General features: G+C 39.3%; 1 protein-coding gene across 8 annotated transcripts in view; it reads left to right on the top strand.

Moving 5' to 3' along the window:
• The window catches only part of TPK1 (thiamin pyrophosphokinase 1), a 309,021-nt gene that overhangs the window by 187,759 nt on the left and 101,528 nt on the right, over positions 1-19,734 (top strand). For all 8 annotated transcript variants that reach the window (XM_062569597.1, XM_062569603.1, XM_062569598.1 and 5 more), the window contains one exon: positions 17,619-17,765. In XM_062569597.1, coding sequence (XP_062425581.1) covers positions 17,619-17,765 — 147 coding nt within the window. The remainder of the gene's footprint in view (positions 1-17,618; positions 17,766-19,734) is intronic.

Below are 19,734 nucleotides of genomic sequence, written 5' to 3'. Positions count from 1 at the left end.
AGTGCCTCCCCCTGAGGAGGAGGCTGCAAAGTTGGTTTGTATTTTACTCATTGTTGGACAATCCAGTTTGGGCAGAGGCCTTAGAAATGCCTCTAGCACAGGGAAGGGTACAGTTAGAATTGACTGTCAGCCATGAGAGAAAAAACTGGGAGAAATGACATCTTGTTAGTTCTTGAAATACTTGTTTGATAACAACAGTAGTTCTGTCTTAAGTCTTAAAGAAAAAATCTTAGAATAGATTCTGAATCCTCAGGGTCATTGTTTTCCAATTTACATTGCTTACGGGGGTATCATATTTTGCTTGCATAGGCAAGTCATGCGGAAAGCAGTATTGGGGTCAATTTGTGATTTTTGAGCCACCTAATTACATGTATTTATAATTGCATACTGCAGTGAATGTTAGAATAAGAAATACCCTTTAGTTTTGCAATCTAGAAGCAGTCCTATTTTTCCCTCCTCACAGCCCTAATTCGTTTGTGAATTGAATTGTATTGGGTAGGTGAAGGAGTGAAGTACCACCAAAGAATTGGATTCCTGATGTTTGTTTTAAACTTAAAAACTGTTAGATATTCCTCTTTCTCCTTCTTCATGACTGTATGTATGTATGTATGAACATGCATGCACACACACATATGTGTGTATAAACATTTACTGGCATGTATTTCCTTTACGGTGTTTATGATCTATTAAACACTTAGATGTGCATATTTTACTTTACTTCTTTAATCACTATTTTATCTGTTCTGCAGTTTTCTGAGTGCTTTCCTTTCTTCAATACAAGACTTTCAAGTAAACTTATTTACAGTAATTTCTCTCCAAAGCTACTTTCTAGTCTCAATTTTCTCTCACACAACCTATTTCAAGAAACTTTCTGAAGAATGATAGAGTTGCTTATAGTATTGCTCATTTGGAGATCAATATATCTTGCATTAAAAGGGAAGATTATCTGTGTTTTGCAGATCAGAAAGCAGAAGGACAGAAGTGCCTTGTCCAGTCTCCCAGCATGCAAATGGTACAATTGTGAATGATCCTTCAAACTCTCAATCCTAATCAAATGTTCTTTTTATAATACTGTCCCTAGTCTGACTCATAGGCAGCTCATAGCAGCTCAGTCCAATTAGAAGTATCTGTTTATAAATTACACAACTTCAAGGAGAATCCTCATACCATAATAGTAGATTTAATCCATTATCTTTATCTCAGAGGTACAAACTGTGGTTTCTTTAACTGTTTCATCTAAAATACCATTTAGTCTTAAAACTAAGCTCTGGGACTTTTCATTTAACTTTATTATCTTCTCTACTTAAAAAAAGTTACAGCAGCTCATTTGCTTATATGGCTGCAAATACAAAAAATGCATTTTATTGGAACTTGCATGCCTTTCAGTGGTTTAATATTATGTGTTTAAATTGATAAAAACATCAGCACCAATATGAAAAGATGAAAAAAATCCAAACCAACTCTTCCTAAAGATCTTCTGCAGTAAGGTCATATTATATTAACATTTCCATTTTAAAATCAGATTTTAAAAGGTTCAGTCTATCAGCAGTCTTAGATACTACCTCTTTTAAGTGAATGCAAATGTTTTTTCCTGTTGCCTTTTTAAAGAAAGTGTAAAATCAGTCCACTTTCTTTTCTATTAAGGGAGACTAAAACATAATGTTATGAAGTCATGTGTTTGAGATACTAAAAAGAAGACAGAGAAGTGATACTGAGGGTACTACCTTCAGCTATACAGTGTTCAAACAGCTTGTTAAGCACTGTCGTATTTGTCTTGGTGCAAAGAAAAGGATCGTGAAGGGAGACAGAAAAGACCATAATAAGCAGCTCTAATGATTTAGAAGATTAGAATTTTTCACAGAATCACAGAATGGATGAGTTTGGAAAGGACCTCTGGAGAAGGTCTGGTCCAATCTTCTTGCTCAAGCAGGGCCAGTAAGAGTAGGTTGCCCAGGACTATGTTCAGACAGGTTTTGAATATCTCCAAGGATGGAGCCTCTCTGGGCAACCCGTTCAACTACCATCACAGTGAAAAAGTTGTTTTCTTATGTTCAGATGGAATTTCCTAGCATTTCAATTTGTGCCCATTGCCTCTTGCCCTGTGGGCACTATTGAGAAGAGTCTGACTCAGTCGTCTTTATGCCCTCTCATAAAAGATATTTATAAACACTAAGGTCGCCCTTGAACCTTTTCTCCTCCAGACTAAACAGTCCTAGCTCTCTCATACATCAGATGCTTCAGTCCTTAATCATCTTTGTGGGCTTGTGCTGGATGCACTGCGGAAGGCCCACATCTTTCTTGCACTGGGCAGCCTAGATTGGACACCCTATTGACCTGTTGGCAATATTCTTCCTAACATGGCCCGATGATGGTGTTGGCTGCCTTTGCTACAAGGGAGCATTACTGACCGATGTTCAACTTGAACACTGGGAACCTGCAGGTCCTGTCTGCAAAGCTGTTTTCCAGCTGGTCAACCTCTAGCCTATATTGATGCATGGGCTTATTACTCCCTGGGCACAGGACCTTGCACTTCCCTTTGTTGAACTTTCTGGGGTTTCTCTCTGGCTACTTCTCCAGCCTGTCAAGGTCCCTTTGAAGAGCAGCACAACCATCTGTTGTACTAGCTGTTCATCCTAGTGCTGTGTAATCTACAGACTTGCTGAGGGTGTGTTCAGTCCCATCATCCGGGCCATTAATGAAGATGTTAAACAGTATTGGCCCTAGTATTGACCTCTGGGGGACACCGCTAGTGACTGGCTTCCAGCTGGACTTTGTGTTACTGATCACAACCCTCTAAGCCCAGCAGTTCAGCCAGTTCTCAGTTCACCTCATAGCGCACTTCATAGCCCCTACTTCATCAGCTTTTCTGTGAGGATGTTATGGGAGACGAAATGTTAAAAGCTTTACAGAAGTCAAGGTAAACAACATCCAGCACTATGCCCTCATTCAACAAGGCAGTCATCTCCTCTTAGAAGGCTGACAGATTGGTTAAGCACAATTTCCCCTTTGTAAACCCATACTGACTACTCCTGATGACTTTTTTGCCCTTCACATGTCTGGAAATGGTATTCAGGATTAGATGATCCATCACCTTCCCAGGGATCAAGATGAGGCTGACCAGCCTCTAGTTCCCCAGATCTTCCTTCTTGCCCTTCTTGAAGATAAGGGTGACATTTGCTCTCTTCCAGTCCTAAAGAACCTCTCCTGATTGCCACATCCTTTTAAACATAGCCAACAGTGGCCTTGCAGTGATGTTGGCCAGCTCCCTCTGCACTCATGCGTGCATCCCATCAGGGCACATGAACTTGTGTAAGTCCTCTTTGCTGAATTGTTCCCTAACCTGATCCTCCTCTACCAAGGGTAAGTCTTCCTTGCTCCACACTTCCCCTCTGGTCTCAGGGACCTGGGATTCCTGAAGGCCAGTCTTACCAGTCAATAAAGGCTGAGATGAAGATGGCATTTGGTACTTCTGCCTTTTCTGCATTCTTTGTTACCAGAGCCCCTGTCCTATTTAGCAGCAGGCCCACATTTTCCCTAGCCTTTCTGCTTAGGTACTTGTAGAATTCTTTCTTGTTGACATTCGTGTTGCTTGCCAGTTTCAACTCTAAGTGGACTTTAGCTCTCCTAACCCTGTCTCTGCATGCTCAGACAGTGTCTCTATTCTTCCTTGGTCACCTGTCCCTGCTTCCACCTCCTGTACACTTCCTTTTTATTTTTGAATGGAGTCAGGAGCTCCTTGTTCATCCATGCAGGTCTCCTGCTGCCTTTGCTTGATTTTCTGCTTGTTGGGATGGACCATTCTTGAGCTCAGAGGTGATCCTTGAATGATCAGCTCTCTTGGACACTCTTCCCTCCAGGGCTATATCCCATGAGATTCTTCTAAGCAGATCCCTGAAGTTTGCTCTCCTGATGTCTAGAGTTGTGATCCTGCTATTTGGCCTGCTTCTTCCTGGCAGGTTCCTGAACTGCACCATGTTGTGGTTGCTACAGCTGAGGCAGCCTCAGACGTTTACGTCTCCAATCAGTTCTTCCTTGTTGGTATATACGAAATCCATCAGAATGCCACCCCTCATTGGCTCCTTGGTCACTTGTTTTAGGAAGCTGTCATCAATGCACATTAGACACCACCTGGATTGCTTGGCCCTACTATGTTGATCCTCCAGTAGAAGGTGAGGATGGTTCCCCATGAGAACCAGGGCCTGTGAACATAAGACTTTTCACAATTGTCCGTAGAATGCCTCATCTACTACCTTTTCCTGATCAGATGGTCTATAGCAGATACCCACTACAACTTCACCAGTGTTAATCAAAGCCATGTAGTCACACTTGAAACTTTCCAGGTCTCTCGTGGCACTGTTGTTGGTGTCTGCTTGGAAGAACAGCAGGGGTAACAGTCCAAGGGCTGGAGAAGCTTCAGCAGCCTCTCCACAACATTCTGAATGCAAGTCACTAGCAAGCAACAAACCTTCCTAGATGACGCGGCACATCCACAGATGAGGGTCTCCATTACCTGCAGCAGGGAGTGTCTCACTACTAACACTTCCCACTTTCTCCTGCTGATCCTGAGTGACTGAGGTGCTACTGGCACAGAAACTCCAACTGAGCATTGACTTCTCATCAGCTACAAGGGGAGTGAACCTATTCTATAGTTTTTCCACAACTTTGGAATTCCCTAACTGTTGTACAAAGAACAATCTCCTATAGAAAGGCCACAATTATTAAAAGTACCTGGCTTTTTTTGGCTTAGCTTTGGTTATTTCTGATGATGTGACATTTTTGTAACAGTAAATGTGTCAGCTTCAGATCCTGACTGAATTGAAATTTTGCTGATTGCATTTGCTATTGGGAATTTCATGCAGGAACATTATTGTTTTTCATTTCTGAAAACTTCAGGGTACCAGCAATGGAAGTAGTTAGAGGAAAGCCTAGGAATGAGGACAGGTTTGCCGCAAGCAGGATTTGGGGGCAGGGAGGGAGTCAACTACCAAAAATGAGTAGAGAAAGTTTGGAAGATACCAAAGCTGTCATGGAGCTGGATTGTGAAGCTTTTTCTGGACATTGAAATTTTTGACTGTATCTCAAAGTTACGTTTAGGAGAAGGAGTAATAAACTGATTCAGATTTTGAGGCACCATGTCTAGGACACTTTACTGTTGCTGATAATTGGATATTTCTTCTTAATGCCTCACTGGAGGAGAAGAGAAAGTGCAAGTAAGATGTATTGTAGCAGAAGTTAAATTAATGTAATGAAAAGGTTACTCTACTGATAAGTGCTGTATCAAAAGATTTTCTTAAGTTAGTAGTAGTAATCCTCTTATTAAGCTTTTCATGCCTGAAACAACTAGATCTGAAGTATTTTCTGTTTAATTCCTACTTCTAAAATGTACATTTCTTAATAACTGCCAGCAGGAGTAAATCCTTCTTGTAGGGTATACAGACATATCCTTCAGTGCTCATTATTTTGACTTTAAGATTCAAGTCCAGTTTCAAAGAATGCATTATATAAATCATCCTTCCTACTGTGGGATTACTGTAAGACTTCCCATTTTAAAAGTGTACTAAGGTACCTTTCCTGTAATAAAGAGAATCAGAACTTACCAGATCCCAGGGAGAAACATCATAATTTCACTTGCAGGGAACATACTGTCTACTTGGGCCACTCTAGCTGTGGACATCAAGACACTGAGTATCTTAGGAATCTCTATTAGAAAAATTTCCTTTTCAAATAGGTGTCTGCCGGAACACTGCTTTGTGCACTGTGAAATTTTATTATGTGATCCTTGTATAGCTTATTTGTGCTTATATTTGGCCTGTGAAGATAAAAAGAAAGGCAGAGAAAGTTAGAGTGAGATTCTTCTAGAGACTGTGTTGACTTCTTATTTGAAAAAATAAAAATCCCCACCATGTTAAGCTTAGGGAAAAAACAAGATTTATTTGGGGAGTTAGCGGATTGAGAAATCAAGGGATACCCTCATTAACAAGACTATTGAATCTAATAGGGAAGCCAAGGTTTCAAACAGCTACCATTTTGTTATCTTAGTCAAGAAGAAAATATATTTGAAACATAAAATGTAAAGTTACTGGTGGCTGATTATTGTTGCTTTTCTAACCACCAATTTTGTCCTATTTATAACTATTTTTGATTGGAGAAGTAATTTTTTCTCCTACCAAATATTTAAATCAATCCAGCCCCTTCTGCCTTACAGCAGCACAGCTGATTTAACTTCTCTGAAAAAAGCTATTGCTGATGCAACGCTCTCCATGCGGAGAAAGTGGTTGAGGCTACATTAATATGCCTTTGTTCTCAAAACAGTGTTGCACTTGTGTTGACGGAGTCTTGGAGATAGGTTCCATAGCAGGAGATCTTGGAACAGCCGTGGGTTATGACACCAGAAATTTCTCTGCAGGTTGAAGACCAAGACTCAGTTTGTGTTCATAAATTAAAGATGATGTTTTTCTGCTTGCGATATGAATGCCGCGGTGTTAGGAAATGTCCTCTTCTATAATTAAAAGTATTTTTACTGAATTCTTTTCAGTTAATGGGATGTAATTTTATCTTTCTAATTGAGCATATTAAGAAAGATTGTACTAGCACAGCAAATTTTAACTGCAGATTGTAATAGCCAATACATCTTTTGCACCTAAAATATGATTTCTTAGTCTTAAATTGAGATGCTTGTCAAGACTGAATGATGATTTTGTGGCTATGAGTGAGGTGGTTTTAAAAAATACTTTTAGCAGTTTTCCACATCCTTAAGCATAGGAAAACTGACTTTAGAGAAAACAACTTCATAAATAGCAGTAATCAGGTCCCTCAATAAGTGAATGAACAAATTAACCCTTTTCCATAGCTTTTTTTTGCTATCATGTGCATATAAGAACTCTTATTTACAGAATTTGTTTTCTGATTTTATCATGAAACTTCTGGTTTTTTAACATTCCTTTGAATAATCAAGATAAACAGTGAAATTGTAAGATTGGTCAAATCTTTTGAAGCTTTTATCTTTTTTTTTTCTTTTCCTTATGTAAAAAATAGAGTATTGAAGAAGAGGAAAATATGCGATTGTTGCAAAGAGAAAGTGTATTGATGATGTTGCATAGAAATGGTTTAGCGTATAGTCCTGAAGTGTTATGTCTTCTGCAATCAAAAGATGCAGAAGCCATGTTCAAGAGTGGGGAGGTCTTAAGGAAATTTAGCTCTTAACAAATGTTGCGAAAATGAGGTAGCCCAGTAAGTCTAGTGAGGCCATTATAGTACTCCCACTGTGAGAAAGGCAGTAGTATGAGCTCTGTCTCAATGAGATAGAGATTGAAGGATGTTCATGGCAGAGCTGCACTGGAAACTGAGGTTTACTGTAGTTCTGCTCATGCTGTTCTTTTTTTAATCAGTTACCCCTTAATTTAACTTTGCCACTGCTAAGGAACAGAGTCAAAGGATGGTATCTCCAACTTACTTAAGGAACCTGTTGAGCTTCCATTTAAACAGCTGGACAACTAAACACTAAAAAATTAAAGATCAGTGTTTTTGCAAATTAAATGTAAGCATAAAATGTTTACAGCCTCACAAGTGCCTCCAGTTTGAAGAAATCATGACACATTTCTCTTTAAGTGTGTGGCAGTATTTATATGGTCTAGAGGACAGTGTGGAAAAATGAAATAGATTCTGTAATGGATATATGCTGACATTTTTCAAGTTAAATTTAGCTTACATGCTAGAAATACTGAATATACTGTGAAAAGGAAACATTGATATCCACAATTCTAACCTACTTCCTTAAGTATTAGACTATCTCCAGCCTCTTGGAAACAAGAGTATAAATTAAGGACTTCTTCCTGCAAATCTTTACACCTGTCAAAAAAAGGTGTACTGCCCAAGTATTCAGTGAAATCATTCAGAAGAGGAGCCGTTTGCAGAATAGGGCCTGAGAGACATGGGAAGAATTTTGTCTTTAGTTTCAGATCATGTATCTATCCCTTGAGTCTAATAGAACAGGCTATTATCCCCTTGTTCATCATGAAGATTAATGTTCAGACCGGTTGCAAATATTACTGTTCAGTTGGGACTTACCAGGAGATCTTTAGACCTGTGTGAACTCAACTTTAAACTTTTTAAATAGCAGAGCTAATGTCTCTTCCTAGCTGGACACAAATGCCTCTTTCACCATTATCTCCACTGCAATGTTGCTGTAAGACAGCAAGAATGCAGTATAGCACAACATTATTTATGGTGCATTTTATGCAAACTTCATTGCTGAAGGTTAAAATACGCAGAGAGAGAGCCTGAGCCTAGCCTGAACCATTAACTCTTACTCAGATGAAATAAGAAAAGTGTCACTCTTCAGTGGAAATTGTGATTCTATTTCTTTTTCTGTATTTTATACATTATTTTTTACCCTTAAAAATTTTTTGTTTCTTCCCTTAAAATTTTGGCCTACATATAGTATTACATAATGGAAGTGAAAATGGGCAGAAACTGAATTTTTAAAAAAATACTCATTTGGTTTAAAAAGCTACATGAAAAAATCTCTGTCGATAGTGTTCAAATTGGCTTTCTTCATTCATATAGGTATAGACACCTGGGGGCTGCTGGCAAAGCATTTCACATTAACAGCCTTGTTCTACAGAATATCTGCCTGACTGATTCAAAAAATCACACATTGGTTTAGCTCTCCATTGTTAACTTTCAAAGGATCTTGGACTCATGTCTGATCAGGAGCTGAAAGGAAAAGAAGACAGTGTGGTGCAAAATGAAGGGGAGCTTTGTGGTGGAGAGAGAAAGGAAGGCTGTAGCAGAAGGATCTTACATTGGTCTCAGCCTTCTAGATAAGTGTAGAAATAATAATTACTGGCGGAAAGTCAGAGCTCAGAGGGTTGTCATCAGCAGCGCAGTCTAGTTGGAGGTTTGTAGCTAGTGGTGTCCCCCCGGGGTCAGTATTGGGATCAGTCTTGTTCAACGTATTCATCAGTGACGTGGATGAAGGGACAAAGTGCCTTCTCAGCAAGTTTGCTGATGATACCAAGCTGGCAGGAGCGGCTGATACACCTGAGGGCTGTGCTGCCATTCAGAGAGACCTGGCCAGGCTGGAGAGTTGGGCAGAGAGGAACCTCCTGAGGTTCAACAAGGGCAAGTGCAGGGTCCTGCACCTAGGGAGAAATAACGTCATGTACCAGTACAGGTTAGGGACTGATCTGCCAGAAAGCAGCTCTGTGAAGAAGCTGGGAGTGCTGGTGGATGACAGGTTGACCATGAGGCAGCAATGTGCCCTTGGGGCCAAGAAGGCCAATGGTCTCCTGGGGTGCATTAGGAAGAGTGCTGCCAGCAGATGGAGGGAGGTGATCCTGCCCCTCTAGTCAGCCCTGGGGAGGCCACATCTCGAGTACTGTGTCCAGTTCTGGGCTCCCCAGTACAAGAGAGACATGGAGCTACTGGAGAGAGTCCAGCAGAGGGCTACAAAGATGACTGGGGGACTGGAGCCTCTTCCCTATGAGTGAAGGCTGCAAGAGCTGGGCCTGTTTAGCCTGGAGAAGAGAAGGCTGAGAGGGGGGGATCTTATCAATGTCTACAAGTACCTGAAGGGAGGGTGTCAGGACGACAAGGCTAGACTCTTTTCAGTGGTGCCCAGCAACAGGACAAGAGGCAACGGGCACAAACAGAAACACAGAAAGTTGCATGTGAACATGAGGAAAATTTCTTTCCTGTGAGGGTGACGGAGCACTGGAACAGGTTGTCTGGAGAAGAGAGGTTGTGGAGTCCCCATCCTTGGAGGTATTCAGTATCCTGTGCAACATGTTCTAGGTGGCCCTGCTTGAGTAGGGAAGTTAGACTAGATGACCTCCAGAGGTCTCTCCCAACCTCAACCATTCTGTGGTAATGAATATGTTAAGAGATGAGTTCTATTAAAGTAGAAACTGTAAAGGAGGGTCTTTTTTTAAACAGATTCTGAAAGTTGTCTGGGCTTATGAAGATGCATAAAGACACATGTTCTTGCTTAGCTATGCTGGGGTAGGTATTGTTTGTGGGGCAGTAGGCAGAAGTTAAAGCACGTTTGTGACCCAGAAAGTCCTGGGGACCTCCCTGTGCAAGAATATCTCTCCGCCAGCATGTGACGGCAGGAGCCGAGATCCAGGCAAGGGTTGGAGATCTGGATCCATGGGGGACTTTTAGGGAGAGCCATTGCAGCAAAGAGCTCCTTCCCTGTACAGCACTCTTCTCGCCTGTGAGACTGGCTTATCCTTCGGCAGGTGAGAGCGGTGGCAGTTCAGTTTGTGGTTTTGCCAAGGAGGAGGCGGCTCTTTTTAGCTGTGTCAGTTTGTTGACTTCATGGCAAGATGGAAGCACATCAGTGTGAGAGGAAAGCTGCGTTGGATGACGTTCATTTTGTAGCTGGTGATGACTGTGTTCTTAAATGCAGATCAAGTTTACTCAGCTGTTGGGGTGCTTTCAAATCATAATATGGATCAAAATAGTCAACAGTATTAATAAAAGCATAAATTCAGTGGCATGAGTTGCCAGACCTGTTTCCAAAGCCTTTTCCTTTTTTTCCTGGTAGCCTGAGAAACTCACTTTCTCTTTTCTTCTCAATCAAAAAACATTATCATTATTTCTTTTTCATTAATACACACTTCCATTTAGCTATGATTTCCTGGGCATGAATTAAATTTTAAAATTTGTGCTCCGTCACTCTCACAGTGAAGAAATTCCCCCTCACGGTCAGGTGGAACTGCCTGTGCTTCAATTTCTGCCCGTTGCCTCTTGTCCTGTCACACGGGACAACTGAAAAGAGTTTGTGCCCATCCCCTTGACACCCTCCTTTCAGGTACTTATACACACTGATAAGATCCCCCCTCAGTCTTCTCTTCCTCAGGCTGAAGAGGCCCAGTTCTCGCAGCCGTTCCTCATGGGGCAGGTGCTCCAGCCCTCTGATCATCTTTGTAGCCCTACGCCGGACTCTCCAGTAGCTCCATGTCTCTCTTACACCTTCACTGGTAGCTGTGCAGCTATGAAAAACTTACTCTGTTATTACTTGGCTTACTGTAATATCAGATCATTTGTTTTTACTTGTGTTTGATCCATTTTTTTTTTCCTTCTGGTCTTTGGAAGATCTTCTTTCTTTAGAGCATCAAACTATCAGACCACGGAATTCCATTATTTAGTTCAGGCCTCAGTGCAGAATCAGGACAGGTCTTTGAAAGTTAAATGGAAGCTTTTTATTTGTCTCAGTTAAATTCCTAATAGCAGTGTTTTGCTTTGTTGGATTTGCTGTGGTTGATTTCCCTGCAACTCTTCTTTTCTTCATTCTCCTTTTTTTTCAATATTTAGACCTTTAACATACCTAAAGCTTGATTAAGCTGAAGTGTGGTTTATGCAGGAAAGTTTATTTAGCTTTATAATTCTGAGGAAAAAAAAGATCATTTTTGGCTTGATACATACTCAGCTGAAGACTTTGTAAAAGCTACCTTTGGATTATGCTCCGGGTTTCCTTTAAGTAAAAAATGACAGCCAGAATTAAGTGAAATGTGAAATTTAAAACTCACAAGACTCTCTTGAAAAATATAGGATCACTTTTCTTCCTCCTTGAATTCAGTGACAGGAATTTTTTGTTTGTTTATATATATACATATATATATGTATGTTTTTTTTTTTTTTTTCCTCCTGGAGGGACTCTGAAGAGATTACAACCGCAGCATGCCAGGTACAGCTTTTGGCACTGCATGTGAGTGAATACAGGATCTTTAAAGAGATTTTCTAAACTATTTTAGCATAGTCTTTTGCAGGCCACTTGCATTGCTTTGCTTCGCTACTAATACAAATTCAGGGCTTGCTTTTTTAGGGATTGTAGCTTATAACGATGAGGTTTACTTTTCCATGGCAGTGATGCCACACTATACACACGTTCAATTACAGTAGCTCAGCTGTGGAGCAGTAACTTGCTAAGTCACAATAGCTTGATATTTGTGGCTGTCTCTCCATAGTGTTTTAAAGAAAGAGAAGCAAATGTAATTTTGCAGAAGATGTGTAATTGATAGTCCTGACGTCTTTGTTCATGTACAGAATAGATGCCTCAGGGTCAAAAATAGAACATGTTCCCTTCTAAACCCTCATTGAACAGATTGTGCTTTTGCCTACTCACAAAGGCATGGTAACAGTGTGAAGTAGAGACAGGTCCTTCACCCAGAAAATTTAAGGTCAGGAAAGAATCCCAATGACCCTAGTCTCTTTAGTAATGCAAATGATGGAGCTGCGCTCCAGCTGACCAACAGTAGTAGAAATGGAAATATTGCTATCCCTGTTTAACTTGAGGCACAGGGAGTACTGCTTGATCAAAGGCATACACAAATGTTCAGCAAAAGAACAAACAATTGAATTCAGATTGCTTGGAGTCCAATATGCATGAGTTTTGTAGATTAGGCCTCTGAAGTAAAAAAGAATTAAGTCAATTGTTATGAAGTTTATACTCCCCAAAATTTATACCAGATATTGTTCTATTCTCCCACAACTTTCCAAGTATCTATATTGAAGATAGAGAAGCCAAACACTGAAAAAAGTCATTTTACCTGAGATTTAAACACAAGCCAAGAGTAGAACTGAAATTAAATTGTTTTGTAATATCTGTGACTATATTTTAAGATTACCTCTCCCTTTTCCATTTTCTTATCATATATACTCCTTGTTTTAAGTAGGTAAGTGCAATGTCTCCTATCATTAGCAGATAGAATTAACCTCTCATTCAAAATAAAAAGCATTACCAACAGAGAAATTGGTCTGGTAAAAAATGCAAGAAAATGAACGTAAGAAACAAGAAATGCTTCGTAAAGAAGCTGACAGCTGACCTGGAACAATATAATGTAAGGATTAATGGAATCGATGAGTGACAATATAACTGATTGAAAGCAGTCAGCTATAAAGACAGACAGGATCACGGCCTTCGGCTGAGCACTCTTCCTCAAAGAGCCAGACAGCGAGAGCAAGAAGCAAATTTCTGCTAGAGTAAGAAGGATTCCACCTGAGCAAAGTTCAGGTGTTAGTATGCAACCGTGCATATTCTTCCAGTAGGCAATGAATGGCAGAGCTTTTATGGAGAATACTGAGCTAAAAAGACAGTGTAATCAACTAAAATTGACAGTGTCTTACTATATATTTGGGGGGTTTTGCTTACTATATTGCTTGGGGGATTTTAATAGTTCATTAGATTTACATGGTGATTTTATTTTGTGGACGATATAAAAAAATACTGTGCTCTGACCAGCACAAGAGCACTAACACATCTATGGGAGGGTAAGTGTAAGCTGATCGAAATTGATAAATGAAGCAAAAATAAATGTAGCGTTCACCACACCACTTAGTTGTTCAGTTCTCAGCATATAATATACCTCAAATGTATGGGTATTGATGGAATCATCACATTCTTCTTTTATGTTAAATTAAAGCGACAGGCTTTGTAGCATGAGAAATGAAGAAAGATGGTGAAGGGTGAAGAGATGGCAGTGAAGTGAGAAGACGATAAAAAGAAGCTGCATTTGAATCATTCAAATACAGTATCCGGCCTGTAGTTGCACGAAAATATCTTGGGTATTAGTGGATGGTGTCCGTGGTCACAGAGGAAGACTTGTGCAGGGTTCCAGAGCTGTTCAGCATCGTGATTCCTGTGGCCTCCCCTTTGTGCTGTAGGGGAGGTCAGATTTTGCAATTCATGCCAGTACCACCAGTTTTTTCATGAACCCATTTCTCTGTGACTTGGGCATGTCTGTGTGAAAGTTATCTGACTGAAACAGAGCTCGTGTGGAAGAAAGTCCTTTGAGTTGTCTGTCCAGAGCCCTAACTGTAGCCGGGGGAGAGGATTTCTTACCTAGGATAAAGAATATAGTTTTGAGAAAAAGGGGCATCCTTTGCTGTCAGTTTGAGCATTAGACTGTGCTTTTAGATGTCATGGTGATGATCACATTCCAAAGCTAGTTATTTTACTCTTTTTTACCTAACTCACGCAGTTCCCCATTTCCTCTGTCCTTTTACCTTTCTCCTTAAATACATATTTCTCAATTACATAACTGAAATCTTTTCTGTATTTAACCCATCCATATCAGAAAGAGGAAAGTTAGCTGGACCAGTTTGCACAGAAAAAAGTGCTTAACAAGCCTGAAAACAGTTTAAAGCAAATCATGCATTTCAATAGTTTCCATGAGAGAGGAAGCAAAAAACTAAGCAGCTTCATTCTGGTGTGGTGACAGCCCGTGTTCCCCTTAGTTACAGCATGTGCTAGGTTAGAGGAAAAAATAATGTCTCTGAACTGCCAGTACAGAGTCTTTCTTTATCCTTCCCTTGTCATTTTAACTACCTTGCCATTTGTTAGCAAGTCTTAAAGCCCTTTCTAGAGATACTAACACTAAGCATATCATTTAAAGATGACTGAACCCCAGCCTTAGATCCTCAACTTTTTCTAAATTAAAGTCTGATAACATTTAAAAATGTTGTGCAATGTGTTTAAGTCTGTTGTCCAGGAGAATATGATCCCTTCTGCACTATACTTGAATGATCTAAGCTATTCTTTATAGTTATTTAGGATTTTATATTCTTCTTTTTTCAGGAAATGAATAGCATGTTGTGAAAACAATTTGTGTAAGGGGACTGGTGACAGGACATTTAAGTGGAGCATGGATGTTTCAATGGAAGCGCAATGTGTTAGTCAAATGCTACCTGCTGGGCTGATTAGTAGTAACTGAGTATAATTCTGTAGCCTGTGTTAAGAAGAAAATGGTACTGGAAAAATGAATGACCTTTCCTGTCAGAAATATGTGAATCTATAAATGTCCTGTGTGTTATGGAATGGCCAAGAGTCATGTTTGTGCTTTCATGGCATATCCATTTTCTTAAGGCTTTGGTAGAGTGACAACAGGAGTAATGATTGCAGGGAAGGAACTGATTATTTTGTTAGTTTGCTTCTTTTTTTTCTTTCTCTCTCTCTCTCTTTTTTTCTTTTTTTTTTTTCTTTTTTTTTTTTTTTTAAACAGAGGTTGTAGTTTGAGGGTGAAATGGCTCTTGAGGTTTTTATTGGCCTAAGCCTCTTTCATGTGTGTTTGTTAAACAAATAAAAATGGTGTGTATAGCTAGACCTTCAAATACAGGCTTCGTAAGCGCTGCAGTATCTGCATGCCTGCAGCTGCTGCCAGGACTCTCCGGAGAAAGGCAGAGTTGCCTACAATCGCCAAAGTACGGAGTCTGAGCTTGTCTCTCTGCCCGCTCCTCTGATACTCCAGCTGGTTTTGTTTGCATACCTGTCACATAGTTGCACTTTTCATTTTCACAAATCCACCTAGACTCTGAATAATAGTTACATTCCCTTATCAGGTATCTTTATTAACCTTCTCCTAACATCCCACAGCCTGCTTATTTATAAATGCCTTTTCAATAGGCCTACCTCATGCAAGATTTGTTCTATTTTATTTCTTTTTTATGCACCAGTTTGCAAGAACACTGCAATAGTATTGAACAAGGAATAGCATTTCTGGTTTTTTTTCTGTCACACATTACAATATTTTTTGAATATGTTTTTCTTCAACTTACCATGCTCTGCAATATCACAAAAAGATGCAGTCAGTGAACTCCATTGTTTCAGATAGATCCTGTACTTCATGGTAAGAAGTACGTGTGTGTAAATAATAGAGTAGATTTTGTCTGACATATTGACAGTTTTACAAGAGAGAGAGGATACATTCAGAATACTGTTGAATCATTCTAAATATAAGTCAGAGTGAACTGCATGGTTCCTTCATTCTTAACTTTTGAACAATAGAACCCTAAAGCCAAAACAAGTAAGTTAACATATGATAAAATACATATACTGTAGTTGCTCAGCTTTTTGAAGAGTGGAATGGCTACGCTAATATTTAAGCTCCATTTTCCCTACTCACAAGAAAAGTATCATACAAGTGGATTACTGATCCCTTGCAAAGCCACTTTAATTTCACTGTGGCTACAAGTGAATATAGCAGACTGTTCTCACAGTTTCCATTAGGATGGAGGGTATTTTTACAGGTAGTCAACTGGTAATGAAGAAGAATGGTGTTGCTAGGGGATTTTTTAGTAATAATTTTTCAGAGAACTGATTCAACCTTGTTAAATCACAGTTGTCACCAGTCAAACAAAAGCAATTTCTTTCTATGCTGGCATTGATATAATAAAAAATACATCATGGCTTAGCTGGTGACACATGCTTTTTACCTTTTGCTGTTTTGGTCATGAATCTTCTGTTTAAGGATGAATTTTCCTAGCATTTCACATTATATTGATCATATGTTAGATCTGTGCGATCTGTAATCTGCACAGAAAATCTGTGCTTTCTGAGGTAGAAGAGTTTGTAGGGTTTTTGTTTCAATGTTTACTGTTAATATAAAATATTATATTGATCCAGTCTGGCTTCTCTACTGCTTTCCTTGTGGTGATGAGAAAGATGATGTAATTCTTGACTAAATGGATAAGAGCTTAATTTTCATACAAATAGATATTCAGCAGAATCATAAAGTTCTAGCCTTGGTAATAAAAATAGAAGCTGATGTTATTAATACCTCGTTTCACATACACAGAGTGCTGTTATGTGACTCACGGGTTGAGTAAAAATTCATGTAATCACAGTGGCCGTAGACTTAAAGCTCTATAAAGCTGGAAACTTCACCAGATGGCCATTGTCAACACAGCTTCTAAAAACTTCAGAGCTGCAGTGCGCTAGATCTCTAGATGTGACTTACACAGTGGTAGCTTTTAAGATACAATTACTGAGCACAATTGATGCACGTTATGGAAGCAGTAATAATAATACTTTACACTCTGACCTTTCATCTGAGGACCTAAGAGTTTTTCAAAAAGACTTTTAAATATCCCCTTCCTGCTTAGTGGAAATACAGAACGTTCAGAGAGAGGCTTGGGAGCAGGAGCAGCACCCGCCTGAGCCTGGGGGCTGTCACCTGCAGGCAGGCGATGCTCTCTGCAGGTCGGGGACTCGAACCAGCAGGCTGCTTCTCTTGCTGTCCTTGGCACAGGCCCGGGCTGCAATCTCCTGCTTCAAAGCAGCCAGTACCTTTAGGCTTGAGTACAGCCAGCCTGTGAGTGGGATTGTTCATACATAAAAGGCAGTGCAGTGGGAGCAAGAATGATGTAGAATGACCCTAATTTGAAATTTGCCTTATTTCCACCATTTGTAAACTGGGAATAATACTAGAAGGGTGTTGAAATCTGGGGATTAAAGACACTAAAGCCCAGATATACCACACCTAATTTCAGGCCCTTACGTGAGGAGCTTAAGTTTGGAGTGTCACATCTTATGTTCTATCTAGTCAAGGCAAATAGGTACCTGCAAACATTGGCCTGGATTTTAGGCAAAACAGTCATGTCTTTTGTTAAAGTACCATGCAGTGACTATGAATTTACTGAGCTTTAGTACTCAGCATAAAAATCACATAATGGTATTTATCAGTAATGGAAGTGAATGACTGTATTTGAGATTAGCTTTTGTACAGTCAGTAGTTATTTTTTCTTTTTTCACAAAGTGATTTTATTGTTGATTTTCAGGGTCTAAACATCAGACCTGAAAGTTCTCCCTTGGTGACTGTTTTTATTTTATCTTTTAGATCGATGCAATTGTGGCTTTGGGTGGACTTGGAGGACGTTTTGACCAAATAATGGCATCAGTGGAAACTCTTTTTCACGCGACAAGTATCACTCCGTTTCCAGTGATAGTTATTCAGGAATGCTCCCTGATTTACCTGCTTCAACCTGTAAGTGATGTGAAAAGTTTCTTTATTTTAAAGACCTTCCGCCCATCCAGACCCTGTTGTTCTGGCACCATTAAATGCTCATTTTCTTAATTATATTCTGTAGGGTCAGAGCCTAAATATAAAATATATTACAGGGAAATGGACAGCAAATTATATACCCTGCAGTCTTGTATTTTAAAAGATCAGTTTAATTTGTTCAGAGTGTATTTGTTTCAAAGGGGAGGAGCAAAGAAATTAAGAAGATATAAAAAAGCTGAAATTGAGTAAATCAGGGATTTCGATTATAAATGAAAAAAGTCTTTAAACTTTTAAATTGGATAGCAGTAAGTTTAAATTTAGCACACAGCCCTTTTGCATGTTGATGCATTTGGATGTCTGCAGTAGGAAAAAGAAAGTCATAAGAGAAAGATACGAGGGAAGTCTTGACAAACATGTCAGGCGGAATTCTTACGTTGCCTGAGTGGTGCTGTTCATTGAGATGGGAACACAGCTAGGATCAGCAAGGGGATTCATTTGAGATATGTTGATTTTGTGATTTTCAGGTCTGTTACTCCATTTATTGATTCATAAAATAACACATGCACAAGATCTTGCAGAGCTTCTGCTTTTAAGATTTAAATTAAAAGCAAATCTAAGCATCAGAGAGTTTTCTCTAACAGTGATTCATTTATTTGTTTGAAAATACCTTTCCCTGATGTCAGGGTTTCTAGAAGCTTACCTAACTTTTCCATTTTATCTTAGCTTATTTCATTAAAATAAATAACATTCACTGATAAATTTGACAAACCTTGCACCACACATGCTTCACTGTAATTTTAGAAAGGCATTAATAGTTTCTACGAGATTATAGATTTAAATCCACAGGGGCAGATGCTGTATTAACAACTTTGAAGCACTCTGTCTGCAGGAAAGATGGTAGGCACAAGAGCTCATTTGCTAGTATGACAAGGAATGACTGTGAACATTAGTTGCACAGCTAAATGGCTGGAGGCAGCAGAGTGAGGGAAAATAGGGCTAAGGATAACTGTGCGTAAAATCTGAAAGTGAGGGTAATTCACTGGTGGTTAACTTGTGGGTATAATACTTCACTAATCGCTATAAAGTAATTTTAGGAGACCTTTAAGAAGACATACAGCAGTTGAAATAAGATGAAGAATTCCCAGTTTAGCTTATAAAATATTTATTTTGACTGGAAAGACTTTTTATTCTTTTAATTCATCTTTTCCATAAGTGGCTTTTAAAATGCCGTTCGAAGGGTTGTTTTGAGGAGAGTCCTCAATGAATAATTAACCCCTTTGCAACGTGCAAAAAAAATCATGGTCTATGTATTTAAGTGGAGTTGGGGGTTACTAGCTATTTGTTTGGGTTTGCTGGAAATGTCTTTATGTTCTTCGTTGTGCTTTGCAAAAAGCATTTAATACTTTTTTGTTGGAGGGGACAGCTGCACAGAGTATTACTTCTTTTTCCGCAGTTTCTGGCTTTCAAGCTGCATTGCCAGTAACTGACTTCTGTAACTTGAGGCTTTTTCTAGTATTCAGAAGTAAAACGCAGGCGTTTTACAGCAATCTTAAAGCTAACTTTGACACCAAATTGCATTTCATTGTTGGTTTAAACTTGTCACTGTCAGCATCTTCAGTCGACAGTCATGGTCCCTCCAGATAATAATGTTAATCCCTCATAGTTAAGGTAAAATGAAATAAGCAGTCTCTACACAAGAACAAAAAGGATCCTAAGCTTGGAAGTACTTCTTTTTCTTATGGAGTTCAGTGTGATATTTTCTCTTGTAAACAGCCACAATCATGGCATTCTCTCTTTCCCCTCTCTGCCCTTTGTAATTTAAAATCAAGGTAGGAGGGAGAGGAACACAGTGGGAGACAACTGACTTTTTGAAATACAAGTCTGGAAACTGTAACAAATGAAGCAGGATTTTGAGATTCAAATGCTAATGCAAATTATAAAGTTAAAAGCA

Source organism: Rhea pennata, chromosome 2 (assembly GCF_028389875.1).
Source record: "Rhea pennata isolate bPtePen1 chromosome 2, bPtePen1.pri, whole genome shotgun sequence".
NCBI lineage: Eukaryota > Metazoa > Chordata > Aves > Rheiformes > Rheidae > Rhea > Rhea pennata.
This window is presented reverse-complemented; position numbering and strand designations above follow the sequence as displayed.